This window comes from Ranitomeya variabilis, chromosome 3 (genome assembly GCF_051348905.1).
Source record: "Ranitomeya variabilis isolate aRanVar5 chromosome 3, aRanVar5.hap1, whole genome shotgun sequence".
In the NCBI taxonomy this organism is placed as follows: Eukaryota; Metazoa; Chordata; class Amphibia; order Anura; family Dendrobatidae; genus Ranitomeya; species Ranitomeya variabilis.
This window is the reverse complement of record NC_135234.1, coordinates 251,696,754-251,723,237: the sequence shown is the minus strand read 5'-3', so window position 1 is coordinate 251,723,237 and position 26,484 is coordinate 251,696,754. Positions and strand designations below refer to the sequence as shown.

General features: G+C 45.9%; 1 protein-coding gene across 1 annotated transcript in view; it reads right to left on the bottom strand.

Moving 5' to 3' along the window:
* RNPEP (arginyl aminopeptidase) overlaps positions 1-22,450 on the bottom strand; it is a 60,059-nt gene extending 37,609 nt beyond the window's left edge. Inside the window, exons 1-5 of the mRNA XM_077295378.1 lie at positions 21,997-22,450; positions 18,860-19,000; positions 12,025-12,170; positions 11,795-11,911; positions 3,949-4,184 (exon numbers count right to left, since the gene is read on the bottom strand). Of these exons, the coding sequence (XP_077151493.1) occupies positions 3,949-4,184; positions 11,795-11,911; positions 12,025-12,170; positions 18,860-19,000; positions 21,997-22,353 (997 nt within the window). The 5' untranslated portion in view covers positions 22,354-22,450. The remainder of the gene's footprint in view (positions 1-3,948; positions 4,185-11,794; positions 11,912-12,024; positions 12,171-18,859; positions 19,001-21,996) is intronic.
* Between the last annotated feature and the right edge of the window lie 4,034 nt (positions 22,451-26,484).

Genomic DNA, 26,484 nt, shown 5'->3' with positions numbered 1-26,484 from the left:
GCTCAACAAGAAGGTCCCACCTTGAGACAAGAGGGGCTTAGTGCACTGGTATGTGCTCACTAGTCTTGCAGTGAGCTTTCCAGTAAGAGGAGCCAATGTGTCAGCTAAAACTGTACACCAGTCCCTCATGACTCAGGACAGAAGAACACTGCTCATAAAGGGAACACTTAAACTACACAATGCATCTCCAAGTCAATCACACTTCTGTGAAATCAACCTGTCCAGTTATGAAGCAATACCAATTGAGAATCAATATCTCCTGCTGATGTGCAAATGGAACAGACAACAGGTAGAAATGATAGGCAGTTGGCAAGACACTTCTATAAAAGAAGTGGTTCTGCAGGTGTTGACCACAGACCATTTCTCTGTTCTTCCTTTTTGGCTGTTTTGGTCACTTTTGCATTTCGGCATTGCTCCCACCCCTAGAGGTACAGTCGCATGAAGAGGTGTCTACAACCCAGAGAAGTTGCTCAGGTAGTGCAGTTCATTCAGGATGGCACATCAATGCGAGCAGTGGCAAGAAGGGTAAGTGTGTGTCAGCACAGTGTCCGTAGTATGGAGCAGATACCAGGAGACAGGCAAGTACACCAGGAGACATGAAGGGGGCCATAGGAGGGCAACAACCCAGCAGCAGGACCACTACTTCCTCCTTTGTGCAAGGAGTAACAGGGAGGAGTAGTGCCTGAGCCACGCAAAATTACCTCCAGCAGGCCACTAACATCCAGGTGTCTGCTCAAACTGTCAGAACCAGACTCCATGAGGGTGGCAGGAGGGCCAGACTTCCACAAATGGGTGTTTTGCTTACAGCTCAAGATGGCAGATTCAACATTTGTGTCCTGTGCGCTTCATGGATGAGAGCAGGTTCACATTGAGCACATGTGACAGTCTGATGCCGTGGAGAATGTTTATTTGCCTGCAACATCCTCCGCTATGACCAGTTTTCCAGTGGGTCAGTAATGGTGTGGGGAGGCATTTCTTTGGAGGGTCACACAGCCCTACATGTGCCAGCCAGAGGTAGCCTGACTAAATGAGTCTGTGGATTTCATCCCGGGACCTACTGTGAGACCATATGTAGGTGCACTCGGACGTGGGATCATTCTGATGCATGGCGATGCAAGGCTTCATGTGGCTGAAGTGTATCAGCCGCTCCTGCATGATGAAGGCATTGATGCTATAGACTGGCCCGCCCGTTCCCAAAAACTGAATCCAATCGAGCACATCTGGGACATGAAGTCTTGTTCCATCCACCATTGCACCCTAGACTGTCCAGTTGGCTGATGCTTTAATTCTGATATGGTAGGAGATTCCTCAGGAGAACATCCGCCGCCTCATCAGGAGCATGCCCAGGCATAGTAGAGAGGTCATGCAGGCACGTGGAGGCCACATATTACCAAGCATCATTTTCTAGTCTTGAGACCATGCCACTGAAGCTAGATCAGCCTGTAATTTAATTTTCCACTTTGATTTTGAAAATCATTTCAAATCCTGACCTCCATTGCACATTAATTTTGGATTTACATTTATAACTTATATGCATTATTGTTCTCAATGCATTCCACCATGTAATGAATAAACCTTTGAAACTGGAATATTTAATTCAGTGATATTTAGGACACGGTATTTTAGTGTTCCCTTTATTTTTGAACAGTTAAATCTATAATATAACGCTGGGAGCGTCACTCTGTCCGAAGCCTTTATAGACTGCGCAAGCGCAGTCTGGACCCCACAGAGTGACGCTCCCAGGAGATCGCGGTATGCGTAAGCACTGAACGCACACCGCGATCTCCAATGGAAAATCAGGGACGAGCCAGGAGGGTGAGTATGCAATATTTACCTGTCCCGGCGTTCCACAGATGCGCGCTGCTCCATCCTTCACATCCCCTGTGACGTTCAGTTCAGAGGGCGCAATGACGCGCTTAATGTGCGCCGCCCTCTGACTGAACAGTCACAGCCAGAGGATGTGGAGGATGGAGCAGCGCGCATCGGTGGAACGCCGGGACAGGTAAATATAGCAAGTGCCGGGGGCCTGAGCTAGCGGCGACTCCGGCACCTGACCCCCACAGCGCATCGGTGTCCCCGCCTGCTCAGGCCCCCAGCACTCGGCGCCCAGCACAGCCACACACAGCCGCCCGCCCGCACTCACCCACAGCCGCCCGCACTCACCCACAGCCGCCCGCACTCACCCACAGCCGCCCGCACTCACCCACAGCCGCCCGCACTCACCCACAGCCGCCCGCACTCGGGCAGTAGAGCCGGAGAGAGAACGATGGGAGCAACATATGGCAGAAAGGAAACAGGAACAGGCAGAATGGGTGCAGCACATTACAACAGAATGGCGGCGCAGGATGGGAGCAGCACATGACAGAATGATTGCGCACGATGGGAGCAGCACATGACAGAATGGGGCCGCACACATGACAGGATGGGGGTGTAGGATGGAGCAGCATATGACAGGATGGGGGCGCAGGATGGAGCAGCACATGACAGGATGGGGGCGCAGGATGGGAGCACATGACAGGATGGGGGCACAGGATGGGAGCAGCACATGACAGAATGGGGGCACAGGATGGGAGTAGCACATGACAGAATGGGGGCACACATGATAGGATGGGGGCGCAGGATGGGAGCAGCACATAACAGGATGGGGGTGCAGGATGGGAGCAGCACATGACAGGATGGGGGCACACACATGACAGGATGGGGGTGTAGGATGGAGCAGCATATGACAGGATGGGGCGCAGGATGGAGCAGCACATGACAGGATGGGGCGCAGGATGGGAGCACATGACAGGATGGGGCACAGGATGGGAGCAGCACATGACAGAATGGGGGCACACATGATAGGATGGGGGCGCAGGATGGAGCAGCACATGACAGGATGGGGGTGCAGGATGGGAGCAGCACATGACAGGATGGGAGCACATGATAGGATGGGGGCGCAGGATGGAGCAGCACATGACAGGATGGGGCGCAGGATGGGAGCACATGACAGGATGGGGGCACAGGATGGGAGCAGCACATGACAAAATGGGGGCACACATGACAGGATGGGGGTGTAGGATGGAGCAGCATATGACAGGATGGGGGCGCAGGATGGAGCAGCACATGATAGGATGGGGGCGCAGGATGGAGCAGCACATGACAGGATGGGGGCGCAGGATGGAGCAGCACATGACAGGATGGGAGAGCAAGATGGGAACAGCACATACCAGGATGGAGACCATATACCAATATAAATGCTCGCCACCCGGGCGTAGAACGGGTTCAATAGCTAGTAAGAATATAGCCAGCAGTGCCAACTTGAGAGCTAAAAGCGGCAACTTACTTTTTCTGGTCTTATTCATAACCATTTTATTTGTCATCTGGGCACTGACTTTACTATAGAGCCAGAGATTGGCGAAGGTAGAGTGAAATTGCACTTAAATGTTTGTTCATGCCAAGGGTGCACCAAGCACCTGAACTTGGTTAGAACATTCTGTGCTTTGACAGACTTTCATTAAAGCGTTTTTACCCTACTTTTAGAAAAATCCAAACCATGGGCAAAGTTTGTTACAAAAAATAAACTGGTGTATGCACACCCTCCCTCAGGCCTACGCGGAGTCTCCACTGCTGCTCCTGGTATTGGCTGTTACACTGATGTCACACAGACAGTGCAGCAGCCAATCGCATTACAAAGCTCAGGGACTCTTGTGAACGGAAAGCCCCGTTTGGAATCGCTAACGTCAGTGTTGCAGCCAATATCACACTGGGAGAAGTGGCAAAGACTTTGCACTAGATCTGGGAATAGTGAGAAGAACAATGTTAAATTTGGAAAAAAAACAAAAAAAGGCCCAGGCACCAGGATTTTCAGAAAAGGGATAACCCCTTTAATTTCACCATGAAATGTACCATACAGATTAAAGAAAAAAAATACAATTTTTATGCATAGAAAGAAAAAAAAAAAATTACCATAGAGCTCTGTGGTTATCCTTCGCTGAGCGTACATGGTGAAACCCTCATTTAGCCAAAACTCGCCCCAATGAGCATTGGTCACCAAGTTTCCAAACCAACTGTGGGATATTTCATGAATAATGACATCAGCCAGAGAACGATCACCAGCTAGCAGACAGGGGGTGACAAATGTTATACATGGATTCTCCATACCACCAAATGGGAAAGATGGGGGCATAAACAAAACATCATACCTTGAAAAAAAAAAAAGAAAAATAATTTGAGAGCAGATATTTATATGTACTACAGACCAGAATTTTAAAATGGACACTTATAAAGGGTTGTGTGTTGGACAACCTTGCTTAATAAATTCATAAAGATCATGGATACTGGCCACCTGCAGTGGCACCATTCCAGCGTTGTCGGCGCCTCTGTTCTCAGAATAACGTGACTTATATCATGTGCAGGCTGCAGCCAATGAGCAGACTGGCTGCAGCTCATCAATATTCCGTCAGGGCGGCTTCTTCGATGTCATCAAGCAAATTGCAGCTGTTCATTGGCTGCAGCCAGCAAGTGACACAATAAGCCAAGTCACTCTCTAGGAACCCCGGAGATGAGTTTGTTTTTTATTTAGTTGGGTTCTGAATTGATTAAGCAGGGGCTGTAACGGACAAAGTCTTTTGTACCAAGTTAATAGCTTATCCCCCATTACTAGCTTATTGAGAAACTTAAAATAGGTTTTCCTAGATCCATTTTCATAATGTAAGAACCATCAAAAACGTTTTAATATTGATTACTTGAACTTTAAACAATTATATTAGTCAGAAAATGATTTTATACAGGCAAATAGAGCCCTCATGATTGCTTGCATTCTTTCTGGTGGTGGGTGTTCCTACATGTCTCATTTGTCTTTTGTTTTGAGTGTTTTCACCTCACCCCAACCCATTAAAAAAAAAATAAATAAATAAATAAAAAAAAATCAAAATCCCTTCATAAACATTAAAGTCAAATGAAGACAATTATTGTTGGAAAGGCCAACAGTGTGTATGGGGGAGGGTGGTGTGCGATGGGTCTCATGACTTTCAACTGAAAGATAATGTTGGCAGAGTAGAATCTTGACCAGCTTCTCTGCCCTCACTCCAATCTTCCTGCGCTTTCGGCGCCGCCCCCTCAGCGCTGTTATCGTTTCAAAACCGGCACCTGCGCTGTGTACTGCGCAGACGCAGTAAGCTCTGGCCATCTGACATCCCAGCCAGGCTTGCACACTGCGCTGGCGCAGGCAGCCGAGTTTTCAGATTTAGATCTCGGCTTCAGGAAAATGGCCGCCGCGATCTCCATCTGCGCACGCGCGGCCTCCCGCGGCCATTTTCCTGAAGCCCCGTGAAGCAGAGCACTCCATCTGCGCACGCGCGGCCTCGGGAAGATGGCCGCCGCCACCGATATTCAACCCGGCTCTGCTGCTCACATTGCATTCCGGGCCGCTGCGTCACCTCACCGGTGGAAGGGACCCTGCGCACGCCATACCGCACTTCTGCCATCGCCACACCACTGCTGCAACCCCCCCATGGACACCAGGCCGTGGCGTCGCCCACCTAAGCAGGAAGGGACCCTGCTCAGGTGCACGCCACACCGCATCACCCCATCTCTGCCGACACCATGCCTCCTGTGACCCTGCTCTGCCACCGCCAGCCTTCAGGTAAGATACTGTAAATTCGGACAATAAGACGGACCCCCATCTTATAAAAAAAATCTTTTTTTCTGCAATTTTCACCCCAAATTTGGGGTGCGCCTTATGGTCCGGTGCATCTTATAGTCCGAAAAATACGGTAATTATATTAGTCTGGCCCTCTAAAACCATCCCAATTTCTCATGCGGCCCCGTGGCAAAATTGCCCACCCCTGCTCCAGAGCTTTTAAAACATTGAGTAATGACAATGTCCTTGGATCTCACAATCTAAAATCCAGACGACAGTAGTTTATTTTCCCCTTTTAGAGCGGTGGGAAACTTGCATTCCTGTAGGAATCCTATACAAATACAAAGGGTGGGGTTGGCAGGGGTACAAAACTATATGCAGCCAGGTAACTTAATCTCTATGAGCAAAACTATGTGGACATAATAAGCTATATATTTGTTGAATGAGCACAAATTCCCAGTCACATCGTGAAATCTTGTGAGCCTTCTCAGAAGACTTATTACTGAAGAAGCTACTGAGCTATTTCGGCAGACTAAGAACTTTATCAAAAGATATGTACAAAGATAGAAAGAACATCTGAGGAAAACATACCTAAATATCAAAAGAAACATGACAAAAGTTTCAACAAAGAGTGGGCATATTGAAAGAGGCCACTGGGAACAAACTAAGCCAGAACAGATCAAGGAAGAGATGGAAAAACAGTATACAGAGCCCCTCTATTCACTAACGCTGGAAGAAACAGACTTTAAATGATAGAGAGCTGAATATCCTGAAAGACAAAGTCATTGCTGCGATAAAGATTCTGTCAAAAAACAAAACGTGAGACTGTGACAATATTCCAATAGAGCTAATAAAATCTTCTGAAGCAGCAGTTGATGTCATCACACGCCTGTGTCAACAGATATGGGCAACTGGTAAATGACCCAAGAACTGGACAAGATCCCTGTTTATTCAGATTCCAAAAAGGGAGATGCTACAGATTGTGGAAACTAACAGACTATTGTGCTCCTCCCTAATGCTAGCAAAATATTACCGAAGATCCTACAAAGACTGTTACAGCCTTACTTTGAAAAAAAATCTGCTGGAGGAACAAGCAGGATACAGAAAAGGAAGAGGAACAAGACATGTAATTTCCAACATTAGATAATGGAAACCGCCAAAGAATACAAGATCTATCTTTGCTTCATCGACTACGGCAAAGCTTTCAACTGTGATCACCAGAAACTTTGGAATACTATGAAAGATAGTGTGCAGAACCATCAGATTAGTCTCATTGGGGACCTTTACAAGAAGCAACAGTCTGAACGGAAAACGATGACATGAAAGTTCTCACGCAGCAGTGGTGCCGTAAGTGAGAGCACCGGAGCTGATGAACTCTGGTGACCGCTCTCAAGGCAGTTCAGTGATACACTTCGGGAGCGATTACCTCCTGTCAGTGTATCGCTGGCAGCCAGGTAGAGAAGTCACATCTCCCAAAGTGACTGTTCTACACGTGAGATCGCCGTCGGACACTCGGGATTATGTGGACAGGTGAGTATATGGTGCTTTATTATTTTTAATTATTTCTAGGAGACATGGATATCGGGGACTAGGCCTTAATGTAAAATAAAAAAAAAAAATATGCTCCCCTTTTTTTTTCTAGGAGACAAGGGCATCGGGGAATAGGCATTAGGGGAGTATATTTTTTTTATTTTAATATGTATGTAATTATTTTACATGGTTTTTTTTTTTTTTTTTTTTTTAAGTGTGAGCACAGGCGCCGGCTGACTACTTCTCCCATCAGCGGCTCCTGCCATCTCGCTTATCAATGGCAGCAGACATAGCCCGAAGGGAGGAGTAGTCTCATCAGCTCACGCCTGCGGACCTGCGGTAAGCCTTTTACCACGGGTCACAGCATCTTTGATGGATCACACTGACATCTGACAGCATGACCCCACAGCGCTCTGATTGATGGTCTTACGGGCGGTAATGTTACTGCAGATAAGAACCACCGTGCCGGTGTTTCTCACACCATCACACAGATGACAGCGTGGGAAACACAGTAGGAAGCTGGTAAAAAAAAATGCAACAAAAACTCAGCAAATCCGCAAACATCTTTATACCTGTATTTTTGCTGCAGATTTGACTGACTCATTTGAAGTAAATGTGTGGAAAATGCTACGAATCCGCACATAGAATAGACATGCTGCAGAAGAAAAAAAAAAAAACACACACGCACTGCAAATACTCAAGGAAATTTACTGATCATGTGCCCAGTGTTCTATGCCCATTTCCACACAGAAAACACACGGTGTACACATAGCCTTAACAGTCGAAAGAAGCACTTGAATTTATCAAACAGCATAAAATGCTTTGATAAGTTCTTGTGCAGTTTAAAATGGTTTGTTCAAGTTTGGATTGTCTACGGTCTCAGTCAGTCAGAGTGAATTTTCAGGTGTACAGAAAATGGTCACAACGTGAGTGTTTTTGTATCCCATTTTATCAGTGATTGATATGCTGACCAATGTTACTATCAGCGATTTGCACTGATGAATAAAGTTAGTTGCAAGGCTTCTCCTATTCATTGCAATGTTAATCACGGACAGCATACTGACAACATCCATTGTTTAGTCAGTGATTAGACTGATTTGGATTATTTTAAAATTTGTGATTCAAATGAAAAATTTGGAACTTAGCACTCCATTATGTGTAATAGATGCAAGAATTTACTTGTAGGCAATCCCAAACAAAAAAGTAAGGTTTCAGTCTGCTTTCTTTACCTAGGTCTAACAAAGGGGTTGCACATTTTAGAGTCACGCTACAATTTTATATGGTTTAGGTTTTCTACAAATAAGGGTATGAACTGTATGTAAATTATATGCAGTTTCTATGGATGTTGGTATTATATTGGCGGTGGCTATATTTTTCCTGTGAATGCGCAAAAAGGCAGGGGTGGGGAACCTCAGGCCCTTTACGGCCCTCGATGACCTTTTATCAGGCCCCCAAGTAGATTCTCAGGGACCGCATTCTTGGGCAGGGAACTGTATTTTGATTGCCACCAGCTCAATAATTTCTTCTTGCTCTGTTAGGCTACTTTCACACTAGCGTCGGGCTCGGTCCGTCGCAGTGCGCCGGGCCGAGGTTACCGACGCTAGCGTTCTCTGCGCCGCACAACGGGGGCAGCGGATGCATTTTTCCAGCGCATCCGCTGCCCCATTTTGTGAGGTGCGGGGAAGTGCGTGGAGGAGGGGGCGGAGTTCCGGCCGCGCATGCGCGGTCGGAAAAAGCGGACCGTCGGGAGCAAAAAACGTTACATGTAACGTTTTTTGCTCCCGACAGTCCGCCACAACACGGCGCAACCGTCGCACGACGGTTGCGACGTGTGTCAATGTGTCGCAAATGCATCGCTAATGTTAGTCAATGCAGAAAAAACGCATCCTGCAAGCACTTTTGCAGGATGCGTTTTTTCGGCAAAACGGCGCATTGCGACGTATTGCAGTTAACGCTAGTGTGAAAGTAGCCTTAGGCTACTTTCACACTAGCGTCGTTTGGAATATGTCGCAATGCGTCGTTTAGGAGAAAAAAACGCATCCTGCAAAGTTGTCTGCAGGATGCGTTTTTTCCCCATAGACTTACATTAGTGACGCATGGCCACACGTCGCATCCGTCGTGCGACGGATGCGTCGTGTTTTGGTGGAAAGTCGGCACAAAAAATGTTACACGTAACTTTTTTTGTGCGTCGTGTCCGCCATTTCCGACTGTGCATGCGCGGCCGGAACTCCGCCCCCTCCTCCCCGGACATTACAATGGGGCAGTGGATGCGTTGAAAAACTGCATCCGCTGCCCCCGTTGTGCTTATATTTCACAGCATGCGTCGGGCCGACGCATGGCGACGGCCCCGTACCGACGCTCGTGTGAAAGTAGCCTTAGCACACACACGCAGTGTTCATTACTGAACACTGAAGGGCATGTAATGATAGATTATGTCCTGAAACCAGTGCCACTTCGGGGGCCATACAAACGCTACCCACAAAGGACGGTATAAATATCAAAATGGCCCTTAGCAGAAAGAAAAAAAAAAAGAAAAAAAAAAAAAGATTCCCCACCCCTGCTCTAAGGTATTGTCTAGGACATTTGTGGGATTTCACACTGACTCAAACATGTGGAATTGTAACATTGGGGAAAGTATTGGTAAGATTTGGCTGTTTTCATACTCGCAGCGCAAAGCGTCTGAAAACAGCCGAATCCCAATACTACGTCAGAATCTTGTCATAGAAGAAAAAAAAAAGTTTCCAAATGTGTTTATAAGAAGGTGGTAAACAAAGAGCGCCTCACTGTCCAACATGCTGTTTGAGATAGGCAAAACTACAAGGAGAATAAGCAGTTTCTAAGGCACATACTTTTTCTTCTCCAGTCTGGTTCTGTTCTTGGCATGCTTACATTTGTTCCTGTAGCTACGTAGTATGCTTGGTTCTGTTCCCTTTTCTAATTAGCAATTGGCAGTTCTGTGTTGAATGCGATTCTATGTAAAGTCTGAATTTGGTGTATTTGCTATTGAATTTGGTGTAGTGAACTATATTTGTATCTGGGACGGTGATGTTCCACATCAGAGACAGACAACTAGTAAAAAGGTTATCATGGTCAGAAGGAGAAACTGGCCAAGGACTAAAGACTATTGGACCATTGCACATAGAGCAGAATGCTCTGAAAGATGCAAACTTTTTACAACACGGAGCACCGGTTACATCAATATTATTGTTGTGTCCTATTAGAGATTTGCTTGCTCATAAATTCAGCCTCAGGAATCAATGTTTCTATTCAGTGATCGTAAGCAGAGGAAGACGTGCAGGCTGGATCTTATGCATACATAAAGCCAGACCCAAGACTGGTAATCAGCAAAGCAATCATTCCATTACTGTAGTTAGCATCTAAGGAGCCTCAAGCAACTATTTTCCCAATAACTAGTTTCATTGTGTCGATGGTGATCCTAGACCCAGCAAAAAGGTCTCCACAGGTGGTCTCACATGCAGTCCCAGGTGATGAGTTTGGCATGAGGAAAACACCTACACCAATGCAGTTAGCTTTGGGGGAGACCCACTTCAGCACATTCAGGGGGCTGGTCGCAGGAGAGGGAGAACAATAAGCTACATGTTTAGAGAATGAATTGGTGAAGTGACACTGAGGATCTATTGAGGAGGTCCTGGTGCCCATGTATGATGGCCTATGAAATTTGGAGATCGGTTGCTTGCTGGGCTGGATATATATTTAAAAAAATAAATAAGTAATAGATAAACAGACCACTCTATTCTTGATGACCAGCATTGCTAATGCTGACAGCTGAGGGTTGCAGCCCTCAGCTGTCAGTTTTGCCTGGCTGGTTATCAAAATACAGGAGAAGCCACTTTTTTTTTTGTATTTACCCATTTATAGAGCAGGTGGTGGCTAATGAGATTATTCATCAGCTGCGGCCTGCTCTATAAATTACTGTTATTAGCGGCAGCATGTGTAGGCCGATTTGAGTAATAGTCCCATCAGACACCGCCTGCTCTCGCTATCAGTTGATTACAACTCTCAACAGTCTCCCCTGCTAGCGCTGATAACAGTGCAAGCAGGGGAGAATGATGAGAGCGGTCTTCAACACCTGGCCCCGGCGGAACAGTGCTAACTGTACCGCTGCTTCCCAGGCACCGGTATGTGTCACACTGATGTGTGTGCACGTGTGCGGGAAGTTTTGCGGCCCGTGCGGCTGTTAAAAGGACGCGTCAGCGTATTATCCCCATGGTCACATGGCCCGTTGAAACACACTGACATGTGCACAGACCCATTCACTAAAATGTGTCTGTGCGTGTAAGGGTCTCCAATACGTGTGAAAACTCATCACACGTACCAGACATACTGACGTTTGAAAGAGGTCGTAATGTGTATTGGAGCCATTATACGCCTTCACATGGTCACCATTGGAATGAATGAATGAATGAATGAATGAATGAATGACTAATCGAGCATGCACACTGCTGTTATATTTAGATGGGAGACAAAAACTCCCCGTTCTGGTGATAGATGAGGTCTCATGAGGTTAGATGCCCACCAACATAGAAGTCATCATTGTGGATAGATTTAGTGGTTCAACTTCATGAGTTTTATATATAAAATAAAAAAACCCTTTATAAATATTTGACAAACAAAGCTTACCTTCCCCAAACATATGGCCCAAAGAGTTTCTCCCCTACACTTAAGAATTCTTCTATGACACCATCATACTCTTTTTTTGCAGCTTGAATTAGGCATGGTTCTGCCCAAACCCTGCTCCTAAGAGGAAACAGATTTGCAACATTTACACACTAAAAAGGATTACAATTAGAAAGCAAAAAAAAATGCAGATTAAACAAAAAATATTTTATGACCCAAGTCATATTACTAACCTTGGTCCAACTTCTGCAGACACTATATCCCCAACAACCAGGGCCACAAGGTAAGAAGGAATCGGATGTGTCATTTTAAAAGTAGAAGTAGAACCTTGATAATCCCAAACATCAGCACTCATGACTGCCGTAAATCCATCTGGAACCTTTACAACCAAAAATAAATGAAAAAAATATGGTAAATCAAAACTGATGCCAGTATTAAATTTTCACCACTAGTGGGCAGTGTTTCAGATTAGCTGTTACATAGATGCAAGAGAAAAAAAATATTTAGTTATGGGGAGATCAAAACTTATTATTGTTGAAAAAAAAATAGAGCGACATTGTACAGATGCTACGCTTTGCTCCATTTCAGATGTTTCAAGGAATCATGCAATAATTTGTTTATTTCCTTTGTGTGTATCGGAGCACAAAAAACAGAAATAAGGCAAATTGGACATAAACCCCAAAAATGGTCAGGACAAAAAAATTGTTGGCACCCTCAACTTAATATTTGGCCACATGAAAGGTACTAAAAAGGGTGCTTGTGACATTAAATATCTGCAGGACATCCATCCGTATATAAGATTGCTTTATAAACGTCGAAAACCAACTTTAAATGACAGAATTACTGTATGTAAAAGTTGATGTTAAAAACAAATTCCATACGGATGCCACTTAAAAAAAAAACAAAAAAAAAAAAACACCAGCTTCACTAATTCAGTGGCAATTTGTACTTTTTCACTTTTTTTTTTTTTTTGTTTTGTTTTTTCAGGGTAGCAATAAACCATGACAGGCTGCCACCCTGTGGTGGGCTTCCCCCACTAAATTTAACTAGAGTATTGCAGCAGCACTCCTGGGAGAGATTAAATGGCACCCAGCTTGAAAACTGATTCTATTAAGCCATGGTCAGCAAAGAGGTTAGCCGTCATCATGGTGAGCTACAGTATAGCACTGCTTGGAGGGGAGATAAAAGGGGCTCAGGATATACAGTGGTCAGAATAACAGTATGTGATACATTGCCGATTTTGCAAGTCTTCCATCCTACAAATAATGGAGAGGTCAGTAATTATTTTTTTTATCTTACGTACACTTCAACTGTGAGAAAGAATCTAAAAAAAAAAAACACATTGTATGCTTCTTAATTAAATTGCATTTTATTGCATGAAGCAAGTATTTAATGAAGTATTTAATCAGCTACCAACCAGCAAGAATTCTGGCTCTCACAATCCTGTTAGTTTTTCTTTAAGAAGCCCTCCTACACTTCACTCATTACCTGTAGAATGTAAAGGTACCTTCACACGAGACGACTTTACAACGAGAACGACAACGATCCGTGACGTTGCAGCGTCCTGGCTAGCGATATCGTTGTGTTTGACACGCAGCAGCTATCTGGATCCTGCTGTGATATCGCTGGTCGTTGAATAAAGTTCAGAACTTTATTTGGTCGTCAGACCGGCGTGTATCGTCGTGTTTGACACCAAAAGCAACGATACCAGCAATGTTTTACACTGGTAACCAGGGTAAATATCGGGTTACTGAGCGCCGGCCCTAAAGTGAAAGTAAAAGCACAGCGGTGACGTCACCGCTCTGCTGTTAGGGCCGGCGCTCACACAGTACAGGAAGCGGACGCCGGGGGACGCGCAGGTGAGTATGTACTGTTTGTTATTTTTACTTTTACGCTGGTAACCAGGGTAAACATCGGGTTACTAAGCACGGCCCTGCGCTTAGCAACCCGATGTTTACCCTGGTTACCCGGGGACCTCGGCATCGTTGGTCGCTGGAGAGCGGTCTGTGTGACAGCTCTCCAGCGACCAAACAGCGACGCTGCAGCGATCAGCATCGTTGTCTGTATCGCTGCAGCGTCACTTCGTGTGAAGGTACCTTTAGCCTCTCCCCTCTATCAGTCTGTCATTGTTAGTTTGCTTACTGTAAGTCATATTTGTATTTTGATGTAACCCCTTCTCATGTACAGCACTATGGAATTAATGGTGCTATATAAATAATAATAATAATAATAATAATAATAATAGCACCCGCTTGAACTCATTACCTGTATAAGAGACACCTGTCCACAAACTCAATCAATCACAATCCAACTCTCCACCATGGCTAAGACCAAAGAGCTACCTTAGGACACCAGGGACAATATTGTAGACCTGCACAAGGCTGGGATGGGCTACAGGACAATAGGTAAGCAGCTTGGTAACAAGGCAACAACTGTTGGCACAATTATTAGAAAATGGAAGAAACACAAGACTGACAATCTTCCTTGGTCTGGGGCCCCATGCAGGATCTCACCTCATGGGGTGAGGATGATTCTGAGAAAGGTCAGGAATCAGCCCAGAACTACATGGGAGGACTGGGACAGTGACCTGAAGAGAGTTGGTCCACAGTATCAAATATTACTGTTAGTAACACACTACGCAGTCATGGATTAAAGTTCTGCAGGGCTGGCAAAGTCCCCCTACTCACACCAGCACATGCCCATGCCCGTAAGCAGTTCACCAATAACCATCTGAATGATCCAGAGGACGCATGAGAGAAGGCTACGTGGTTAGGCGAGACAATCAGAACTTTTTGGTATCAACTCCACTTGCTGTGTTTGGAGGAAGGAGAATGATGAGTACAAGCCCAAGAACACCGTCCCAACTGTGAAGCATGGTGGGAAAAAAAAAAAAAAAAAAACATACTTTGGGGGGGTGCTTTTCTGCAAAGGGGACAGGACGACTGCACCTTATTGAAGGGAAAATGGATGGGGCCCATGTATTGCCGGATTTTGGGCAAAAACCCTCCTTCAATCATTAAGAGCATTGAAGAGGAGTCTTGGCCGAGTCTTCCAGCAGGACAGTGGCCCTAAACACACATACAGCCTAGGCAACTAAGAAGTGGCTCCGTAAGAAGCATTTCAAGGTGCTGCAGTGGCCTAGCCAGTCTCCAGTCCTGTACCCAATAGAAAATCTTTGGAGGGAGCTGAAACTCAAAGTTGCCCAGCACCGAAACATCTGGAGAAGATCTGTATGGAGGAGTGGGCCAAAATCCCTCCTGCAGTGTGCGCAAACTTGGTCAAGAACTACAGGAAACGTCTGACCTCTAATTGCAAACAAAAGTTTCTGTACCAAAATTTTATTTTCTGTTTTTCTACTGTATGAAACTAATTTCATGCAATAAAATGCTATTTCATTATTTAAGAGTCATACAATGTGATTTTTTTGATTTTTAGATTCTGTCTCTCACAGTTAAAGTGTAACTACAATAAAAATTACAGACCTCTCCATTCTTTGTGCAAAATCGGCAGTGTATCAAGTACTTATTTTCCTCACTGTATGGCGGAAAAAGGTTGGGTCTAGTGTCTAAATTTTGCATTCTTGTTTTACCTGGGGGCCAAATTAGTTTTGAAGCATGGCATAGGACACTGCTATAATTGCAGGCTCTGGTGTAGGGTATGGGTGATATTTAGCCCTTCCACACCTATCTTGCATTTTCTAATGTGCGTGATACAAGGGTTTCTGAAAGTACAATCAACCATTATCTAAGCATGTATCCTTTCACAGAATTGTTGGGTTTTATTTTAATGTGACTCAATGACCAAGTTAGCCTTCGAAGTTTACATGAAACAGGTAAGCACTAGGGATGAGCGAATACTCCTTATCCAAACAGCTATAGCACTTACTGAAGAGCTGCATCGGGGACCCGGATACCTGGAGCGCTCCCGATGATCAGCTGCGCGTGTGTCGCGGCTGTGTGACAGTCACACCACATGCAGGGATGGCCTGTGTGTTGGACAAAGCACAGCTCTACTGTAATGTCCCTCCCCACACTGACTGCTGTGAGATGAACGCTCATCTATACTCTACTCCCAGCACTTGTAACTACTCTGCAGTGATATCAGACTCCCTACACCTTCCCTGAGCAAATGTGGGGACATCATTTTATTCCCCCACGTATGTTGCTGACTGCTTATGATTGGTCAAAGCCATACAGGGAATGAAATACACCCCCCACCTCACCCCGAGAGAAAAATCTCTAACATCCAGCTGGGCTCAACAAAAAAACTATAACCTAAACTCTACCAGCTAATATCTTTGCCACGGAGAAGAGAAATTAAAAAATAAACTACATTTTATTCAGCACTGCAGCCATTATTCCATAATGTGTCATTTTAATAAGTGCACACTAGTGAAAGGTCCCCTTTAAAAAGAGGCAGCAAACTAAGGGGTGACCAGGGTTGTAGAAACTGAGAAGGCGTTCAGGCCAGTACTCAGCGGTCATTATATAAAGACTTCCGGGCTGGATAGGGAAGAACAGGAACTTACAGCCACAATTAGAAACTATCCCCAGCAGTCACATGCAGAACTTACACAGCAGTGTCAGCACTAAACACACACTCAGATGAGAAATGTCTTTTGCCATTTTAACAAAATAAAAAAAAATAAAAAAAATTCATGTTAACACCTGGATAGCTGCTTCAATTGTTAAATGGTTGTTCCCTTAAATCTGATCATTCCTGTACTTTCGTGAAGAGACTCCAAGTCTGCAGTGACAGGCTATGTTCACATGTTGCTTTTTTGACGCTTTTTTTTTTTTTTGCAGGCTTAGGCTACTTTCACACTTCCGTCGGTATGGGGCCGTCGCAAACCGTTGGCCCGACGGACGTTGTGCTAAATTTAGCACAACGTGGGCAGCGGATGCAGTTTTACAACGCATCCGCTGCCCATTGTGATGAGCGGGGAGGAGGGGGCGGAGTTCCGGCCACGCATGTGCGGTCGGAAATGGCGGACACGTCGCACAAAAAAACGTTACAAGCAACGGTTTTTTTTTTGTGCGACGCAGTCTCCAAAACAAGACGGATACGTCGCACGACGGATGTGACGCGTGCCCATCCGTCGCTAATACAAGTCTATGGGCAAAAAATGCATCCTGCAATAACATTTGTAGGATCCGTTTTTTGCCCATAACTACGGATTGTGACGGAGGACAAAAGACAGAAGTGTGAAAGTAGCCAAACCTGATTTCTTGAAACAAAATAAAAAAATTATAATATATATATATATATATATATATATATATATATATATATATATATATATATATATATATATATATATATTTATTTTGTTGGCTCTTTAGGATCCTAAAGTTCTGCTTTGCTTTCACCGTACATGCATGAACAATGAAAGTTATTAGGCCACCAATGCAAGACATATGGTAAACCATAAAAGGGCACATTGACCAAATTTAGTGGAAAAAAGATTTGTTTTATGTCTGAAAAAATAGTGACTATTCTGAACAAAAGTTAATGGAAAAAAAAAATAATAATTGCAAATGTAACAGCGGGGAGAGTTGAATTGGCAGGGAATAGTTTACCTAAGGGTATGTGCACACGCTGCAGATCACGCTGCAGATTTTTCCAGACTGATTTTGGTAAATCCACAGGCAAACTGCACTGCAGATTTCCTGCGCAATTACCGCGGATTTAACACATTTTTTTTGTGGATTCCACCTGTGGTTTTACCTCTGCGGATTCCTATTATGGAGCAGGTGTAAACCACTGTGGAATCCGCATAAATAATTGACATGCTGCAGAATACACAATGCTACGTTTCCGCGCTGTATTTTCCGCAGCATGTGCACTGTGGATTTTGTTTTCTATAGGTTTACATGATACTGCAAACTCAGGGAAATCTGCTATGAATCCGTAGCAAAATGCGCAACGTGTGTACATACCCTAAGACATGGACAGTCTATTTTGTAAAGGAGGAAACTTTACTTTCACACATTGGTCAGGGCCATTGAGATGGTCAGGCATTGTTCTATGCAACACATACAGATTGAGCAATTCAATGGCCTACCAGTTCACTTTAGCTCATCCCTACTTTCATTAAATTGTACCAATTCTCGGGTTAGGACACCAAGACATTTTGGTTTAAACTTGAGAAAAAAAATAAAATAAAAAAAATTAAATGAGTTTCACATACTGCTGTACCTGCTTTGTTTCACACTAAAAAAAAAAAAAAAAAAAAAACACACACTGTGCGCATGAGATCTCTGAAATCTCAGACTTTGCTGGTACAGTAAAACAGCTTGTAATGTGCATATTGATAAAAAATTCAACATGTGAACATGGCCTTAGAATATGGCCGGAGTCAGATGAGCCTATGGCATCGGATGGGATATGCTAATGACCCTCGGCTCCTGCTCTGCTGGGAGTGGGAGCCGAGTGTCATGTGTCTGTGCTCCGAGCCTCTCGCACAGAGTGGATCAGAGCACAGCTGCGGAGGAGGCGGAGAAACGAATTTCTCCATCTTCTCCATTGCCGGGTCAGCGTATATTGCACATCATTTGGATGATATCCGAGTGATGTGCGTTGTCTCACTCGCACCCATAGGCTTATATGGGTGCGAGTGAGCCGAGACTTGGCCGAGTGTCTGTGACAATTGCAGCATGCTGCTATTTCACTCGCACATTGAAAACGGCTGAGCAAAGAAAAAAAAAAAAAAAAAACACGCTGATGGGAGCTGCCCCATGTAGGAATACTGGTCCGAATGCTGTGCAATGTTTTATCACATAGCACTCGTCCGTATTCCTTGCTGGTGTGACCCCGGCCAATAGAGAGCCATTATATAAGAATACTAAGTGTACATGTTTGCGCAGTGCATACCTCTCCCTGGCTGCATGATCCTGGGTTTCTATATTCCACTTTTAGCTCCCTTCCTGGGTTGATAGTGTAACATACATATTTCAAGAAGAAACATCACAGAGCATGAGCCATTATAATATGGTGAAAAGAATGAGTAAAGAAATAGAAATCTATACCGACACACATCTACCTACAGTATTTTCACTACATACTTGCCTTGACATCTGCAGAATATGTGCATTTAACAGCAGGTGTATCAAAACAAGGGAAAAAGCAGCGATTTAAAACAGCCTGACCCTGTGTATACAAGTAGGGCTTCTTCTTTCCAGCAGTCTGTTCAGGTTCTAACCAACATACCTAGAAAAATAAGAAACAAATATATATTACATCAAGTAACCTGATACTATAATCATTTTACATTGGAAAAAAACAAAAAACACATCAATCTCCAGGTACAGATCACACAGTGCCATTTTACAACATACCCCATTTAGCAACTGGAACCAACTAGCAGCGCACTCCTGCAAACGTATAGCACTGATATACAGTAACTAAAAGCGGTCTTCCCATGCATATTTTCTCATTAAATATGTGTAGTGAGTGTATTAAAAGGGTGGTCCAAATGCAAGGCAATTTTCATTCTAGATCCCCAATTGATGCTATAATCTGAAACTATTTTCTAACATCATTGCATTAAAACTTCTCTACTGTTCCCCAACTACATTATCTAACGGCTATTCTATTTTTTTTCCTTAATCCCTTTGTGATGATGCTTCATTTGAGAATCCCAGTGCATGCTGGAAGAGTCATCATGGGGCAGAGGCTGCGGTCACGGTCGCTGCCCCTTCCATACAACGAAGCGTCAGGGACCCTCGTTCAGTGCACACTGTAGTCGGCTCAGATCGGCAATAAGCGCTGGAGCCCGGAGAAGGAAGCGGTAGGCGACTATATAATACTCACCATACACATAAAAGGATTGGCAGTACTCAGACCGCCCCTTCTTAACCCAGAAGTGTCCTCCTTTTAAAATACATACTCACCTGTGGTGCCGATGCTGGCACTGTCTCTCCCGACGATCGTGTAACAGTGTGTTGTCACAAACCCTGCAGCCAATCACCGGCTGCTCCAATCTGTGCCTAAATCATTAGGAGGCATGTGCCACTTAAGGCCCCGTCTCACACAGCGACGCTGCAGCGATACAGACAACGATGCTGATCGCTGCAGCGTCGCTGTGTGGTCGCTGGGGAGCTGTCACACAGACCGCTCTCTCCAGCGACCAACGATCAGGGGAACGACTTCGGCATCGTTGAAACTGTCTTCAACGATGCCGAAGTCCCCCTGCAGCACCCGGGTAACCAGGGTAAACATCGGGTTACTAAGCGCAGGGCCGCGCTTAGTAACCCGATGTTTACCCTGGTTACCAGCGTAAATGTAAAAAAAAAAAAAACACTACATACTCACCATCTGTTGCCCGTCAGGTCCCTTGCCGTCTGCTTCCCGCTCTGACTGAGCCGCCGTACAGTGAGAGCAGAGCGCAGCGGTGACGTCACTGCTGTGCTCTCACTTTACGGCGGCAGTCAGAGCAGGAAGCAGACGCCAAGGGACCTGACGGGCAACAGATGGTGAGTATGTACTGTTTGTTTGTTTTTACATTTACGCTGGTAACCAGGGTAAACATCGGGTTACTAAGCGCGGCCCTGCTCTTAGTAACCCGATGTTTACCCTGGTTACCAGTGAAGACATCGCTGGATCGGTGTCACACACACCGATTCAGCGATGTCAGCGGGACCTCAACGACCAAAAAAAGGTCCAGGCCATTCTGACACGACCAGCGATCTCGCAGCAGGGGCCTGATCGCTGGTACGTGTCACACATAGCGAGATCGCTACTGAGGTCGCTGTTGCGTCACAAAACTTGTGACTCAGCAGCGATCTCGCTAGCGATCTCGCTATGTGAGACGGGGCCTTTAATGATTTCAGCAAATCTCACAAGTGCGGTGCGCCTCCACAACAGTTAATGACATTTTACAATCTGACGAAAAGGCCTTCATTAATCGGGCTCCATATTTTTATACCACTGTGTGCGGGAGAGATCAGTCACAAATAACCTCATTCTCAGAGTGCTCCTGGTGGAAACCTGCGTAGAGAAACCGTGGAGTGCAAAGTAGCACTAAGGTAAGGTGCTAGTACGTCCGCTATCTGGAAACATCAGGCTGTAGTACGACGTTCTGCTCTCCATGTAATATAGATCTATGGAGGGGAAGGGTTTGGCCATACAAGAACATGGCTGTCAGCAGAAGAGCGTTTCGGCTGATCCTTCAACCAACAGCCATCACTTTCACATACAGGAACGCTCACTTGGCCGTCTGCTTGTCTCTGGGAGAACAATGCGACCGACAGTCCAAAATCTGATCTATCTAATTGACATTTCTCTCAACCACCAATCAGCCGGCACCCCCATACACAGACCGCCGGCCGAAGCAGTCAATATCGGTGTTCACACATCAGTATCTGTAAGCCAGAACCAGGAGAGGGTGAAAAACATGTTTCTATTATACTTTTCCTCTGATTGTAAGCCAACACAAGAAATGGAACAATCACTGATGTAAAACACTGAGCTGAATGCGGCCTGAACGGGCTCTGAGGTAACTATGTGCTTCTAATAGCGTAATCTTAAGTAGCGAGATAATAACTAAAGACGTGTTTATTTGTACCCTCCAACTGCTCGTCAATGATCTACAGCCACATTGTAAAGAGAAATAAATAACAGAACCAGCTCACTGAGGAGTCAAATCAGCAAAAGTGCCGAGAGTCACAGTATATGGTGCAAGGAGAGGGCAAAGGTTAGATGTGAGCCCTTCATGGTGCAAGCAGCAGGCACAGGTTAGGTGCAGACCCCTACATGGGGCAAGCAGCGGGCACACGTTAGGTGCAGACCCTACATGGGGCAAGCAGCGGGCACACGTTAGGTGCAGACCCCTACATGGGGCAAGCAGCGGGCACACGTTAGGTGCAGACCCTACATGGGGCAAGCAGGGGGCACAGGTTAGGTGCAGACCCCTACATGGGGCAAGCAGCGGGCACACGTTAGGTGCAGACCCTACATGGGGCAAGCAGCGGGCACACGTTAGGTGCAGACCCTACATGGGGCAAGCAGGGGGCACACGTTAGGTGCAGACCCTACATGGGGCAAGCAGCGGGCACACGTTAGGTGCAGACCCTACATGGGGCAAGCAGCGGGCACACGTTAGGTGCAGACCCTACATGGGGCAAGCAGGGGGCACACGTTAGGTGCAGACCCCAGTGTGAGGCTACAGCAGGACAATACACATGGCGCAGCACAGAAGCTCTCACCCCAGGGTTGTCCCCGACCTCATACTCCACACCGACCACAAGGTGCGCTCCGGCGCTGCCAGCCTCGGGCAGTCCGATGACCAGGGCGCTGCCATAGCTGGTGAAGGGCTTCTCCTCCCAGGACAGCTCCTTGCGCTGCCCGGCAGCCGCCTCCAGCCACACGCGCAGGACTTGCAGGCTGGGGAAGGAGTCCAGCCGGAGCTCAGTGGCCTCAGAGAGCACGCGCAGCTCCAGCCTCTCCCAGCCCCGCAGCTTCTTGGCCTCCATGTCCACCTGCAGGTCCAGGTGAAAGTGCTCCAGCTGGAACTCGCGGTAACTGGAAGCGGTGGCCACATCTTCCACCAGCAGCGCTGCCATCCTGCCTCCCGGAGGATAGGAAGTGAGCTCCGCGCTTTGTGCTTTATGGCTTCCGCTGGAGACGCGCTCCGCAGCCTCCTGGGTCCTAACGCTGCCCCCCACGAGTCAATAGCGGACGCTGCTGTCAGCGCATGCGTGCACACTGCAGGGAAGGAGGATAGGAGGGGGTCTCCTGTAGGCAGCACACTATAGGGCCGACTACTAGAATGGAGCCATTACAGGAAGGTCCTTGGCAGTACTGGGGTACACAATGTATGGGGGGTTACAGAATGGGTTCAGGGGCACACCGGCGGCATGAGATAGGTGTGTGGAGGAGGGGGGTTCCGAGGGTGCATAGTGGGAGATCAGGGGCGCACAGATGTACAGGGGTGGTGGTGGGGTCACATAAAAATCTGTGCTCTGTACACGCTTACATTCATTTTAGTTATGCTCTTGAGGTCTGATCTCCCCAGGATTCAAACTCCCATTCTCCTCCGCCTGTAGTAGCGGAGGCAGAAGCAGTAGCGATGAGCCACAGGCTGCGCTGTCAGCACAGGGGCCTTTTCTCTGCTAGGATGTGCAGTGCATTCTTCTTTACAGGCAGATGTACAGTCATGGCCAAAAGTATTGACACCCCTGCAATTCTGTCAGATAATTCTCACTTTCTTCCTGAAAATGATTGCAAACACAAATTCTTTGGTATTATTATCTTCATTTAATTTGTCTTAAATGAAAAAACACAAAAGAGAATGAAGCAAAAAGCAAAACATTGATCATTTCACACAAAACTTCAAAAAGGGCCAGAAAAAGTATTGGCACCCTCAGCCTAATACTTGGTTGCACAACCTTTAGCCAAAATAACTGCGACCAACCACTTCCGGTAACCATCAATGAGTTTCCTACAATGCTCTGCTGGAATTTTAGACCATTCTTCTTTGGCAAACTGCTCCAGGTCCCTGATATTTGAAGGGCGCCTTCTCCAAACTGCCATTTTTAGATCTCTCCACAGGTGTTCTATGGGATTCAGGTCTGGACTCATTGCTGGCCACCTTAGAAGTCTCCAGTGCTTTCTCTCAAACCATTTTCTAGTGCTTTTTGAAGTGTGTTTTGGGTCATTATCCTGCTGGAAGACCCATGACCTCTGAGGGAGACCCAGCTTTCCCACACTGGGCCCTACATTATGCTGCAAAATTTGTTGGTAGTCTTCAGGCTTCATAATGCCATGCACACGGTCAAGCAGTCCAGTGCCAGAGGCAGCAAAGCAACCCCAAAACATCAGGGAACCTCCACCATGTTTGACTGTAGGGACCGTGTTCTTTTCTTTGAATGCCTCTTTTTCTCCTGTAAACTCTATGTTGATGCCTTTGCCCAAAAAGCTCTACTTTTGTCTCATCTGACCAGAGAACATTCTTCCAAAACGTTTTAGGCTTTTTCAGGTAAGTTTTGGCAAACTCCAGCCTGGTTTTTTTATGTCTCGGGGTAAGAAGTGGGGTCTTCCTGGGTCTCCTACCATACAGTCCCTTTTCATTCAGACGCCGATGGATAGTACGGGTTGACACTGTTGTACCCTCGGACTGCAGGGCAGCTTGAACTTGTTGGGATGTTAGTCGAGGTTCTTTATCCAACATCCGCACAATCTTGCGTTGAACGTCAATTTTTCTTTTCCGTCCACATCTAGGGAGGTTAGCCACAGTGCCATGGGTTTTAAACTTCTTGATGACACTGTGCATGGTAGACACAGGAACATTCAGGTCTTTGGAGATGGACTTGTAGCCTTGAGATTGCTCATGCTTCCACACAATTTGGTTTCTTAAGTCCTCAGACAGTTCTTTGGTCTTCTTTCTTTTCTCCATGCTCAATGTGGTACACACAAGGACACAGGACAGAGGTTGAGTCAACTTTAATCCATGTCAACTGGCTGCAAGTGTGATTTAGTTATTGCCAACACCTGTTAGGTGCCACAGGTAAGTTACAGGTGCTGTTAATTACACAAATTAGAGAAGCATCACATGATTTTTCGAACAGTGCCAATACTTTTGTCCACCCCCTTTTTTATGTTTGGTGTGGAATTATATCCAATTTGGCTTTAGGACAATTATTTTTGTGTTTTTTTCATTTAAGACAAACTAAATGAAGATAATAATACCAAAGAATTTGTGTTTGCCATCATTTTCAGGAAGAAACTGAGTATTATCTGACAGAATTGCAGGGGTGTGAATACTTTTGGCCACAACTGTATATGTCACACATGTACGCCAGGGCATTTCTTTCAATCTGTTTTCTGGGAGTAAACTAAAAGTCTGGTTCTTTTTTTTTACAGAGGAAAAAAAAATCTGGTAGGTTCCCTCTAAGTCAGGGTCACACTTGTGTGTGCAATGCGAGAAGCTCACGCATCAATACCCGGCACTGCCACCGGCACTCAGGACCGGAGCGTGCGGCTCCATGCGGCAGTGACGGGTATTGATGCGCGAGACTCACGCACATGTGACCCCGGCCTTAGGTAGGAAAACCACTAATGGTATGAGAGACTTCATCTTGTAGGTTTCCCGTCCTTATAGGTGCAGCCTCTCACAGGTGCTGTCATGGGTGAAAGGAAAAAAATTACAATAATGACATTTTTTAAATGAAGAAAAAAAATTACAACGCAGTAACAAGCACAAAACATATATAAAAAGAAGAAATCCACACAAAATCCGCAATGTGTGCACATACCATAAATGTTTTCATCAGAATTTGGGAAAGTTATGAAATGTCCTATAAATGTCTGTTCCTGATCTAAGGATCTAGGCTTTTAGTTTAGATGAATCTGTGCTGGACTTTATGCACATGCTCAGTAGTGAGGCAGGGAATTTGAGGAGTCTTGAGATTTTGCTGCCCAACTCCGCAGCCCTGCCGTGAATGGATTTACAGTGATCATTAAATGGCATGGTTAACATTTTTTCTTTTTTAAACCTTTTTTTTTTTTAATAAAAATGTAAGTCTGAGGTTGTGTTCACATGTAGTGCATATACTGCATTTTTTTCTTCTGCATGAACGACAACTACTTTGCCTGAAGCTACACAGCATAGAGGCTGTCAGTCCAGATGATGAGGCCAAGGGAGAGAGCTGGAGTGACAGACGCTTCAGATCTACAGTAGCTCTTTAGCCTAAATTCCATATTAATTCAAACACTGATCTCTCAGTAATGGAGGAACGGATTGGCCAAGTAAAGATTTACTGGGCTTGTGTATAATAGAGGTAAATGCACATACTGTGTAAATAGGTTAGTGGGGGACATCCTGCTCGCAGATTCCATTTAACTGTGAGTGTGGATCACCCCCATGGGGCCGTGGGGTACTCGGTACCGGGTCCTTCGGTTCACAGGGGGGATGTCATGGTGGCTGACCCGGTCCATGGCTCTGGGACGTCCATGTAAAAGGGAAACGTCTTTAAAGGGATAAAGTTTGTGTTCGTGACGCCACCTGTGGTATTCAGTCAGGGTGACCGACGCTGCTTTAAGGGGTCCACTGGGGTGATGTTATGGCAGCTAGATGGTATACCTTCCCACAGGTGAAGTGTGTCCCCAGGGCTTCCCAGTGTGTAGATGGTGGATGGTGAGAGGCACAGTGAAGAACGAGGACACAAGGTTGCAGTCTCTTTACCTTTACTGAAGACTTCAGCATCCACAGTCCAGGGCACCAGATCACAGGGCAGGCAGAGTCCGGCCAGTTTGGAGGCAAGTCCGGAGTTCCCTTATCCAGGTGGAAATCAGTAGCCTTCCCTTGCGCTGCAGTGGTGTAGTCCCTTACTGCCTAAGGCTTCACATAAGGTCCTCACAGATGTAATGTCTCTCTCTCTGTCCCCCATATAGGATAGGACAAACCCGTATGAATGGTGGCTTGAGGCTGTTTATAGGGACTCTAGCATGCCCCGGCCTCCAAAGGTTGCCACCGTGCCTCCTGGATGTAGGGGTGGACAGGTAACTTGCAATTAGCTGTCCTGCCGGTCTCTGGAGCAAAGCATAACGGTCCTTACTCCCTCGGTGTTCCAGCTACCGGGATTCTGCGCCTCAGAAGGAGGCAGCCTGTGCAGGGTTAGTCCCCTTCTGGCATCCTCTCCTTTGCTTTTCTTTCCTTGCACGCTCTCTGCAATATGTTCGGTTTTCTATCCGTC